The 12,315-nt window shown below is 43.4% G+C and overlaps 1 protein-coding gene across 1 annotated transcript; it reads right to left on the reverse strand.

The window, feature by feature from the left end:
* Positions 1-5,526: 5,526 nt before the first annotated feature.
* LOC133927982 (uncharacterized) lies at positions 5,527-6,090 on the reverse strand. Its single transcript, XM_062374294.1, has one exon. It carries the CDS (start codon positions 6,088-6,090, stop codon positions 5,527-5,529), a length of 564 nt encoding a protein of 187 aa, XP_062230278.1.
* Positions 6,091-12,315: the final 6,225 nt, after the last annotated feature.

The following is a 12,315-nucleotide window of genomic DNA, read 5'->3' on the forward strand; positions in this document are numbered from 1 at the left end:
AAAGCAGTGGAAGAAGCACATTTCACCATATTGCAGCAGATCCAGTTAGTGGCGCCGTACGTCGAGCAACACCTAAATGAGCTCTACACAAAAAATCAAGGCCGCTCGTATGATTGGATCTTGAAAGAGCACAAGCGTCGCTTCACCACATGTTTCAAGAACCAAAACCTTCCGGACGGTGAATCTCTAGATAAAAAAAATATGAAAATGTTGGCTTGTGGCCCATCAAGTTTAGTTACGTCATGGCAAGCGTATGACATTAATGGGTACACGTTTTATACCAAAGCAAAAGACAAGAAGAGCACGACCTAAAACAGCGCCGTTCGAACAGAAGCCTATGACACAACAGGGGAAAAGGTCACCTACTATGGGTTCATAGAAGAAATCTGGGAACTTGACTATGGAGTGAATCTGCAGATCCCCGTCTTTCGGTGCAAATGGGTCAAACACCCAAATGGCGTGGCGGTGGACAACTACGGCTTCAAAATTGTCGACCTCAGCATTGTAGGCCACAAAGATGACCCGTGGGTACTCGCTGATCACATCGCACAAGTTTTCTATATAATCGACCCCGCGAATGAAAATAAGCACGTAGTTGTTGCCGGAAAACAAAGAATTGTCGGAGTCAAGAATGTGGAGGATGAGGAAGAATACAATCAGTTCGACGACGTGCTGCCTTTTGGAGATCCAGAAAAGATCAAACTTGTAGAAGCAACCCTCGATATATCTGTGATGCTGTACATGCGTCTGGATGATGTAGGGAAAACAGTTCAAGGCAAATAGTGCCATGTTATGCGAATTATTTTTCAATGTGACAGAATCCTGAAATTTGTATACAATTAGGATAAGCTTTAATTTGTATTAAGGACTTATATGCATTTAAGATGCTTTAATATGTAATAGAATATTTAAGATACTTTAATATGTAATAGAATAGTATTTCCCAAACAAGCAAAAATCATTTCACAGGTTTCCACATGCGGTTAACGTAAGAAACCGCCTGTGGAAATGTTCCTTAGGTGAACCGCCTGTGGAAATCGTTTCTATTTATATAACCGCGCGCGGCCCTGAAAACCCTAGTGCTTTCACAAACCATTGACCGCGCTGTCAGGCTGTCCATCCGTCTGCTTCCCGCGCTCTCCCTTTCCGCTGCCGCCCCCGACGAGGAGGACCGGTCCGACGCCGAGGAGGAGCCGCCGCCACCGAGTGTGACCGCGCCAAGGAGGAGCCACCGCCACCGAGTTGGACCGCGCAGAGGAGTAGCCGCCGCCACCGAGTTCGACAGCGCCGAGGAGGAGCCGCCGCCGCCGAGTTGGACCGCGCCGAGGAGGAGCTGCCTCCGCCGGTGAGTAGGTCCATATCCCCCTCCCGGCCGAGCCGTCGTAGTCGGTTCTCCGGCCAACCGTGTGATACCCCCCTCTTCTTTGTGATGCCGGCCATCGTGCCGTGGTGCAGCGCCTGGTTCCTGTAGGGTTTTGACATTGCTCGCATGCATAGTGATTGCATATATATTTATCCTATGTAGTTCTAATAACTGCAATTTAATTTCTTGAGAACTTGAAAAATTACACAAGGATGAACCTATATATTAATTTTTTCCAACATGTTTTAGCTCAATCAGTGAGGCACTCCATAATTTGCTTGGTTGGGGACTATATTTAACTTCATTAAAACCAGCAGCATCTCGCTTTTGCTTTACCCTAAGTAGTTTCTTACTAGTCATAGTGGTGTGTTCTGCTCATGTCATTATTTAGACTAGCATAGCGCACTGTTTGCAGATATTTCCAGCCTCTAGCATCCTTACATTTGTATATATATTTGTATATCTAATCTTTATAAGTTTGTATATTTTAGTTGTAACTACACTGGCATAGCGCACTGTTGGAAGCTTTTACAACATGCATTATATTGTTACAACTGCTTAGGGTCTAATAGGCAATATGGATTCATGAAGAACCAAATAAATATGAAAAATCTGAAAAAAATGATTTTACAATTACTTATCAATTTACCAATACATAATTATTAAGTTTAAATTCAGTTTACTGGCTCGACATAAATCCACATATAGTATATAGGAAGAAAGGCAGAACTTAAGCAAGAAAAAAGGGCATGTTGCAGGTGAAAAAAAAAGAAATCATTGGTGCGTGTGATGTATGCCTTGACGTTGCTTGCAACCTGTTCTTCCAGTTGTCATGTACCTTACAAATGGACCAATGTATGAAGCAGAAAGTTATCATGACAAAGTAAAAAAATTGACTATACTTGCTCACAGGGTAAAGACAAATTAAAAATCTTCTTACAAGCTCACTGTTGGGAAGACATTTCGGCACTATTAGAGTATCCCAAAGGACCTGTCATTATCTTTATTATTATGACACCCAAACTGAATACATCATACTTCTTTGAGATCTGGCGTTTGTTAATGTATTATGGTGGAACATACGCACTGCAATATCGAACACAATTATATGTTTTTACAAATAATAATGAAAATAGCAATATATTATCAGGTTTTAAGTCCAGATGGTACATATGATTATCTTTGGATCCATTATGGAGGTAATTCAAACCTTCGCAAATCCCCTTTATTATTTTGTAGCGAATGGTATTTTCCTTTGACCTCAAAAGGTGTGTGTCGTATTTCGTAGCAGTATCCAACTAACCGTATAATGTTATGATGCTGGACCCTCATAAGGTTATTAAATTCTTTCTCAAACCCTTCATCGTCAAGTCCTTGTGTCGGATATAGCTTCTTCACAGCAATCTCTTCTCCGTTATGCAGTACACCCTGTTGAAGTGTCTTTGTTAACAAATATGGTACGACAAGGTTCTTGTAGTTAGTTGTGGTATCACTCGAATAATAAAAATCCAAGCATTAATCATACCTTGTAAACTTCTCCGTACCCACCACTACCAACTTTCTGCTCCTCACAGAATTTATTTGTAATATCTTTCTAAGAGCTTGAATGTAAGATCCGGATCATAACACAAAATTCTACGAGGATGGATATATTACTTATTCCTTAGACACATAACACAAAATTCTACTCGATCATCTAAGTAGCTCCCAACGATCAATTTCCAACAAAAATCCTACCAAAATTTCATTGACGTTATATAGAGGTAAAGAAAATCCCCCGTACTTAAAATTCTTATACATTATTTATGAATTGTTAATTACTTGTTGGCATTCGAATAGGGCCTACAAGTGGTACGTAACGAAAGGTGGGATACACGATACGGACAAGCCGGATGCGATGACGGTCCGTACGCACTTTCCGGTAATAACACAACTTCTAATTTTTATATCCCACTATTAATGACGAAGAGTTTTATTGAACTAACGAATACGTTGCGTTTTTATTTATAGTGCCACAAGCAAGGTTTCAATACCGTTCTTTGTGGATACTATGTTTGCCAATTTCTTAGGATAAACGGGAGGTACACAACGAACCCTGAGGACGTAAGTCATCATTATGCCTGTACATTCTTATTTGGTTATGTTTCCGTTGTCAGTAGTGTTTTAACTCTTTTAGTTGTGTTTTCAAACGAGGCAAGGATGATCCAATGTGCCAACCAAGCTTTCACCGACAAAGAAATCCAAAACGTCCAACGTGACATGTGCCGGTTTATTATGCACGAAGTCATCCACAAGAACGGTAGATTCTTTGATCGCGGAGGCAAATTAGCTAGCCATCCGAGACTTTGTGTGTGTGAGAGCGACTCTTAGCTATATAGGCTTGTGATGTTGTAAATATTGTTGTACTTGTGTTAAATGTTGAAACATGTGATGTTATTGATATTGTTATTGAAACTGTGTGAAATCTAGATGGAATAAAATATATTCTAATTATTATTTTTAAATAAATACATACCACAGGCGGTTCTCATATGGAACCGCCTGTGGAAATCTTTATATCTAAGGCGACAGCTAATGTGGACCGCCTGTGGAAATCGATTTCCACAGGCGGTTGACATAAAGAACCGCCTATGGAAAACTATTTCCACAGGTGGTCACTTTTGCGCCTGTGGAAATCGTTGATTTCCACAAGCCTTCGGTCGCAGGCGGGTGCGCCAAACGCCTGTGAAAAGGCGTTTCCACCCGCCTGATTTAGACTTTAAAAAAGTGCTTGAATATGGAAAAGGAGGGAAACTATGCAATAAATATGTGCTGAATGAAGGATTGCTATATCGTTCTAACAAGCTATACATTCCCGTTAGCTATGTTCGTCTTTTGTTGTTACAGGAGGCACATGGAGGAGGATTGATGGCATATTTTGGAGCAAAGAAGACTGAAGATGTGTTGGCCGTCCACTTCTTTTGACCAAAGATGAGACGTGACATCGAGCGCTACGTTCTATGTTGTACCATTTGCAACAAAGCTAAGTCTCATTTAAATTCACATGGTCTTTATATGCCTCTTCCTGTTCCTAGTGCATCATGGGAGGATATTTCTTTGGATTTTGTTTTAAGACTGCCTAGGACAATGAGGAGGACGGATAGCATATTTGTAGTTGTGGATAGATTTTCTAAAATGGCACATTTTATACCTTGTCATAAGAGCGATGATGCTACAAACATAGCTCAATTGTTTTTCAGAGAAATCGTTTGACTACATAGAGTGCATAATACTATCATCTCAGATCGTGACACAAAGATGTTGAGTCACTTTTGGAGATCACATTGAAATAAATTAGGGATGAAGCTGTTATTTTCTCCTACGTGTCATCCCCAGACCGATGGTCAAATAGAGATCGGTACACTCCACCAGCAAGATTTGAAGCCCTACTTGAGAGAAGAAGAAGAGCTTGAGTCGAGGATGACTCTAATTCAAGAGGGAGAGGATGATGATCCTATGGATCCTTTAGATACAATAAATACCGCCAATAATCCTCAAATCATACAAGGTCTGATTACAAGAGCATGTGCATAACAATTAGACCACTAGGTGAACTCGTTTATCGCTATTCATGCTTCCTTGGATGGATTACTACTAAATTTTTGTGATGTTTTATTGCTTAGGAACATAGGAGAAGCACCACAACCTTACCCGGATGTCACCCCTCAAAGTCCAAGCCTACTCGAATTTGAGGTTGTGCTCTAGTCGTGGTCATGGTCCTGGTTGTGGTCGAGTCTCATAACAGCATGTCAGTAAAATAGGTATAACTCTCTCATACGAAGTCCGTTTTAGATGAGCTTGGGTATTCTAGAAAGCTTATGATGATCCCTTTTTAATAGATACAAGCTCGACCAAATATTCCTTATAGTTTAGTTAGAGTTAAAGAATAAGGTGGCTGCGGAGGCAGCGACGGAGGTCGAGATCTTCTAGGTGGCTATGGAGGTGAAGGTAGAGGAGGCGTAGATCCTTTGAGTCACTGTGGAGACGAAGGCGAAGGAGGCGTAGATCCTCTGGGTGCATCCGATGACTCTGAACTCAACCTAGTGCTGGCTCATAGTTACCAGTCGGCACTGAAGTATTAGTGCTGGTTAATTTGTTCCAAGAGCTAACACTGATACTGAGTATTAGTGCCGGTTCAACCCAGCTCGATCATTGATTGAGCGTGAAAAGTTATGAATCGGTACTGATACTTCATCAGTCCTGGTTCTATCATAATCGGTGCTGATGGGACGACACGGAAGATTGATTCTATTGTAGTGACGCGTCATCTCGTTGTCTTGGAACAGGTCCTCCACTTTGTGCCAAATGGCATAAGCTGTGTCGTTTGGCTGGATGATGATGTCCAGGATCTTCGCTGAGATGGTCGTGTAGACCCAAGAGATGATGGTGGTGTCGATCTGAACCCGCTCCTCGACGTCGTGGTGTCCTTTGGAGTCGACGGAAACGTGGTTGGTGAGGCCAAACTTGCGGAAGACGATGAGGAAGAAGGTGCTCCACTGCATGTAGTTCGAGTGCTGCAGATCCAAAGTGAGCGGCACGTGTTGCCGGATGTTGACGAGTTGGATCGTGGACGAGGAGCTGGCTGTTGAAATATTGACCAGTGGAGCGGCGGCAGTGGCTGCCGTCCAGTCGGAGTTGACGGCTCCAGCGGTGAATTCGTCAACAGGAAGTGTGTCAGGTGGACTCATGGCCAGGGGAGCAGCGGGAAGAAGAGGATTAATGCAGAGGGCAGCCGAAGAGAATGGCTCAGGAACTACAAAATCTATTTAGCAGTATTGACGGATTTATAAGCTATCCGTATAAAAGATATCATAGACGACTCTAAATTATAACTGTTTGAGAAAATGATAATGAGTATTTACAATAAAACGGAATGTTACAGTACATACAGTTCTAAACTAGAGCCGTCTATATAATTAATAAAAATACTTGTAGTTTGTAACCGTTTGTATGGTTCTTTTTTGTCCAAACAATTCTAATTTAGAATTTTTTGTAAAAAAAAAGAACAGTATAGATGTTCTAAGTTACAAAAGTCTGTGTACTAATTAGTATAGATGATTCTAAGTTTAGAATTATCTGTACTAATAGTGTTCTACTCGTTTTGAACATATATCTTATATAGATTATTTTTATACAATGGTTAGTAATGAACAACAGCTGAGACAGTAAGAAATGTTCGCGCGAGGTTAGAGGTTACGGGTTTGGCTCCTAGAAGAAAAATGTACTCGTGGTATTTCATGTGAAAAATCATGTGACTAGCTACCACGCCTGCATAACAATATAAGGGGCTAGTATGGGAAGAAAAATATATTTTAAATTTTTTTAGCTCCAGGGAACTTAGTACAGATGGTTTCAATAATAAACTGTTTGTACAAATGATTTGTATAGACGATTCAAAAATCATCTGTATAAATCTAGTTTGTATAGACTTTTTTCTACGGTAATTAAAAAAATGTTATGTACAGAGTTTCGAACCATCTATATAAGTCATTTTTGTACTTAGTGAGGGTTCAGGAACGTTGACGTATTTATACAAGAGGCATGTACTGGTGTACAGACGTGTGCATGCTACTGTAGCTAACTAACTTACAATGGAATAGGAGTCGTGCCTGTAGACTAGGATGGTGTTTTGGCCCACTAACAAACCAACTAACTGAACAGGCACATACAGATGCACATGCACATGCACTTGCATGCATATATATATGCATATATATATATATATATATATATATATATTCTTAACATGCATCTGGTTCGAATAGAAAATTATCCTGAATGTTCATTATTTGACATATATGATTAACATTGAGTATCCACCACTTTGATATTCATATTAGCACAGGTAGCAGGAAGAGACGTTTGCAATATCGCTACATATAATATTTTCCCAATTACAGCCATGACCTAGCTGTAGGTCTAAAGCGCCTCTATAAACCTTAATAAAAATTTAAGATAAATTGAAATACTTATTGAGTATAGTCTAGGAGATATTTAATCAAGTCCTAGGCGTAGTAAAATCCTTGCTCCGCCCCTTATTATTAGTTGTGTCATATTGTCATGGCAGCTAAACCACTGAACAGCACAGTGTGGAACAAAAATGAAACCTTAATTATATAGTTTGCCGATGCGTCGACCATACTCGTCTGTACATACAAAAGAGTTGGTTGATCCTCGATAGTAACAATCATAGGTGACTATGTGTAACCGTTGCGGCGTTCAGCTACTGTCTAGCTTGTGAGAGACTCCTCACGACACCGGCCGACGGTGACCGCGCTACGGGAATGTTTAATCTTGAGAAGCAGCCAAAGGTGATAAGGTCGATCCGGTTACTTGCGACACCTACGGCCACAATTTTACAGGGATTATTGTGGCAGTTACTTTTACAAGGGTGCATTATTTGGTCTTCAATTATCGAACCTTTTCCAAAAGCAAATTATAACAGGCAGAATTGGCTGTGTAGGACACTGTAAAATATTGGCATTTGTGCACATGAGTGCGTAGTGTGGTGGCAAGGCACCATGGGTGGTTGCAAGACAGGTAGGGTTTAATTCGTGGTAGTGACAATTTGGCGTCTAAAGAACGACGGGATCTCTCCAAATTTTTAAAATATTGGCATTTGCTTCGACGAGCTCCAAAATTGTGGTTTAGCTAGGAGGCACTCAAATTTTGGCAGCCATCTTTCCTGCAGAAGGAAAGGAAAATTTGGTCATCTGTCCACGACAACAAACTGTTCCAAACAGAGGCATAGCACCTATATATAGTGTAGCATATATCCTGTCGATCCTTCGCCGAGATATCGGCAGTCCTGTGTTGCAACACCGAATATATGCTAGCAGTGCAGGCCACACACGTGCAAAGCTGGAGTTTCAGCGTGGTGCCAAACGGCCAAACCAAGAAAATGCTCTGAAAGCTGTGGAATGATCTCGACCTCCACTCCACAGAGATTCGTTTTTTTTTGTGGGGGAGGGGGGGAGGGGGTGATGCAGGGCGTCCCAGAGCGTGTGGCAACCGCGCGGGAGGCGTGTGCGAGGCGCGCAGCTGCGGAGGCCACCGGTGCGGAAATTATCTGCTTGGCGGCATCTCGCGCGCCTGAGATGCCGCCCGGCGCTATATATACCGGCGCAGGGCACGGCCATTGCTCCTCACCCATCACCAGAGCAAATCAGCAAACACATCTCGTTGCAAGCAAGCCTCAGTTCATCGACCCATCAGCAGCATGTCGGACAAGTGCGGCAACTGCGACTGCGCTGACAAGACCCAGTGCGTGTAAGTGCCCTCCACCTTCGTACTTAACCTCACCACGTTTTCAACTCTATGTTTTGTTATGGATAAACTGTTTGGTTGTGTATGATGAAGAAAAAGTATATATTCTCCTGTTACATAAGGACTTTCTATTGCAGTAGACGCATGCATCATGCACGCTTAGCACATATATGGATGGATGTACGTGCATGATGACGAAATACTGTTTGGGTGACTCGTTTGCAGGAAGAAAGGGAACAGCTATGGCGTCGTCATAGTTGATGCGGAGAAGGGGTATGTACTTGCTCCTACCAACTCTTGCAAGTTATAATTACTCCATGTTTTCGAAGGAAACATGACTCGCCTTCGATCTGACATGAAACTCGAACCATAAGTTTCTTTGGCAACTTGTTAGTCAAGACAATAGAGATATTACTAGTTTCTTGTTAAAGTACATTTTGTGTATATCAAAACCCATTGTAGAGTATTGTTTTTACGCAATCTATATAAACGGTATTTGTTATACTTTGGATGCATGCAGCCACATGGAGATGGCAGAGGAGGTGGCCTACGAGAACGACGGCAACTGCAAGTGCGTGACCAGCTGCTCCTGCGCCGGCTGCAACTGCGGCAAGTGAAGGAAGCCCCGCGACTGCATGCCCCTTCACATGCGCCACCTAATTACCTAGCTATGCTGCCCATGGATGCATGGATGCATGCTAAATAAATCTATGTGTGGTATGCTTGTGACTCGTGAGTAGTCTCATAAATATGTTGCTGTGGCATATGCAGTTGATCAGTCCACCGCGACGTGTGTCCCCTGATATACACGTACCCGTGAAACTTATTGTGTATGATCTTGTCTATTTTTCCCTCCCTTTTTTTCCTCCTTTTTCTCGTCCCCTCCCCAGTCTGGACCACGCGAGGGCAATCATTCGATCTTTAGCGGATAAGCGTATATATGAAAGACTCCCTCATGTAAAATAGACGAATACCCAAAACAAAACATAAGAATGCAAAATCAAAGTTAAAAAAAGCATGGAGCGAAGTACGGATCCTAACATACCTTTGTTGAATCATTATTTCAGTACATCGATCATACACACACAATCTTTATATTTACTATTTGGAGGCTCATCCAGGGTAGTACTTAGAGAAGGTGCGCTTAGAAAAAAGAGAAATCCTAGAAAATCTCACACAACAACAAAACATCCGACGTTAATTTAGGAGGTTTCAATTATATATACATGAAAGATCTACAGCTGATAGTAATGGATCTACCTTGATGACACGTATTATCGTAGGACTAGCCCAAGCCCGGTTCCGCTCTACAGTCCGCGGAAGACTCGATCCGTTCGCCCGACTCGATCGATCACGTAGGTACGCCCGACTGCGGAAGCTCGATCGCCACACTCATCACACGTACGTCCTCGCGCGGAAGAGTCGTGCTCGCGCGCCTCAGCACTTCACAATTTGTTAACTCGTGCGCCAACTCCGGTTTTGCCTCGTGCGTTGCAGGACTACGCAACAACCGAGAGTCTTGTCACAAATCTAACGATGAGAAAGAACTGTCCATGGAAATAATAACCAGGGGCCCTGGACTACTGCTATGGCATCTTTGTACATGATATTGGTCATGCACGTCCAAGCTTTTCCGATCGACTCTGGGAGTGTATGTACAAATTGAAATAATAATTACTAGTTTGATATATACGTGCATCAAGGAGTGAAAGGGATTATTGGTCTTTTATGCCTGCATGTTGTGGCCAAGTAATTATGGTGCGGTCAACATGTGTATTCTGGCAAAAAGGAAAAGTATCAATCATAAAAATACTCATGTGCATATCAGGTTGCCAAGCACATCAGATATTTAGATGTATAGTAAATGGAAGAACAAGTCACATTAGCGCAACAAATTCCCCTATTTTGATATATGAGATGGGGTAAACAAATAATACTTGTTAGAGCAAGAGTTCGTCTTGCCCTAGTAAGTACAGCGAGAGTTTCTTCTAAGGAGGGGATTCAAGCTTAGAGACGAAGTTTAAGAGGAAGGAACATCACGAATGTATTGATGGTAGAAAAAATAGATCACTCTGGGAGGAGTATCACAGTGTGACTTGGTGTATTTTCACCTATGTGCCTTTTTCGCTGTCTTGCCCGTTCACCCTTTTTCCCAGATGACCATGGCCCCCTATTTATAGGGCCGTGCGTAGCTTAGTATACAAGTTATGATAATGTACAAATATCTGGGACCCGACCGAATTACCAGGCCTTATCCTGGATAACTACTTTCTACCCTATTTGGGAGACAAATATCTACAGTAGTAACTACCGTGGTGCCTACCCCCTGAAGTCGGCGAGCCGGTCGCAAATTGCGGCTTGGTGTCACACTGTCAGGGGTGTCAGGATAGCCTCCATTACGCCGGAGTATCAGAACGGTATCCATCAGCTTAGGCTTTAAATGCAGGTCACTTCCTTGCAGGCAAAGCACGACCGGTGCTCCCCTTCTGATAGATCTTTCCTAAGGCCTGTTGACTCACCTTGTAGCCCTCAGGAAGGCGGCTCGAGTAGCCCGAGGTGGGAGCCTCGGGAGGCATGGCTCTGGGAGGTGAAGGCTTCGGGAAGCAGGACTCTGGAAGGCCGAGGCTTCGGGAGACCTCGGTCTCGAGGGGGGGGGGGAGGGGGCACGGGCTTCGGGAGGTTGAGCTTTCGGGAGGCCGAGCCCGCTAAGCCAAGGGAAGGCTTTAGAGGTACGAAGAGGCACCGCGAAGGGACCTAAGGACTTAGGAGGTCGAGCCATTAGCTGAGGGTCCAGAGATCAAGGTCCCGGAGGGAACAGGATAGTAATTTTCAACCATTATCCTCAGGCTGGTTTATTTTCCCCCAACAGTACCCCTCATTCTCGGGCCCCGATGTTTCGGAGGGGGGAGAGGATGCAGAGGAAAACCAACCCCAACCTGGTATAGTATCAAGGATGCCTGATAGCAATTTCATGTCCTTTAAGAAGTTTTTCTGTTAGGAACCGTGGGCGTCGATGGCGAACCAAGGCTGATGGCGTACTAGTGGTGGCGATTTGCTCCAAAGCTTGTTGGAGCTGTCATGCATGGTGTCGGGACCCCGGGCCAGAGGGGCATCGATGGATGTGGTGTACTCTGGGGTCCATGCTGAGACTGATACAGGTTATCCGGATTCCTTCGGTATAGTTCTTCCTGCCTTTTAAGGTCGCCAGAGTAGAGGTTACGTGTAGGATTTGGAGGATCTTACGTGTTTGCCTGGTAGGATGAGACGTACCACTTCCTCATTCTGACTGGACAATGTGGGGGGTCGTTTAGGGTCTTGTGACCACGCCCCTATCACGCGCCAAAAGGAGTCTGGGTTATTAATGTGACGGGACGTCCGTGCGAGAAAACGAGGCACTCGTCGTGGAACGCTTCCACGTGCTGGCGGAACGATTGATGCATGGCCATGGTCCCCTCAGGCATTCATTGGAGGACACCGCGGTGTTGGTTCCGCTTGTTCTTCTAGACTTCCGTGGCTGCTTGGCCCAGGTATAAAGCTGGGGTCACCCGGCTAGATTCTCCACAGCCCTACGAGCGAGCAGTTAACCTTGACTTGAGTATGACGTCGTCTTCCTCCTTATCCTCTTTGGATATGTAGATGATCTTGAT

The sequence above is a fragment of the Phragmites australis genome, chromosome 9 (assembly GCF_958298935.1).
Source record: "Phragmites australis chromosome 9, lpPhrAust1.1, whole genome shotgun sequence".
Classification (NCBI taxonomy): Eukaryota; Viridiplantae; Streptophyta; class Magnoliopsida; order Poales; family Poaceae; genus Phragmites; species Phragmites australis.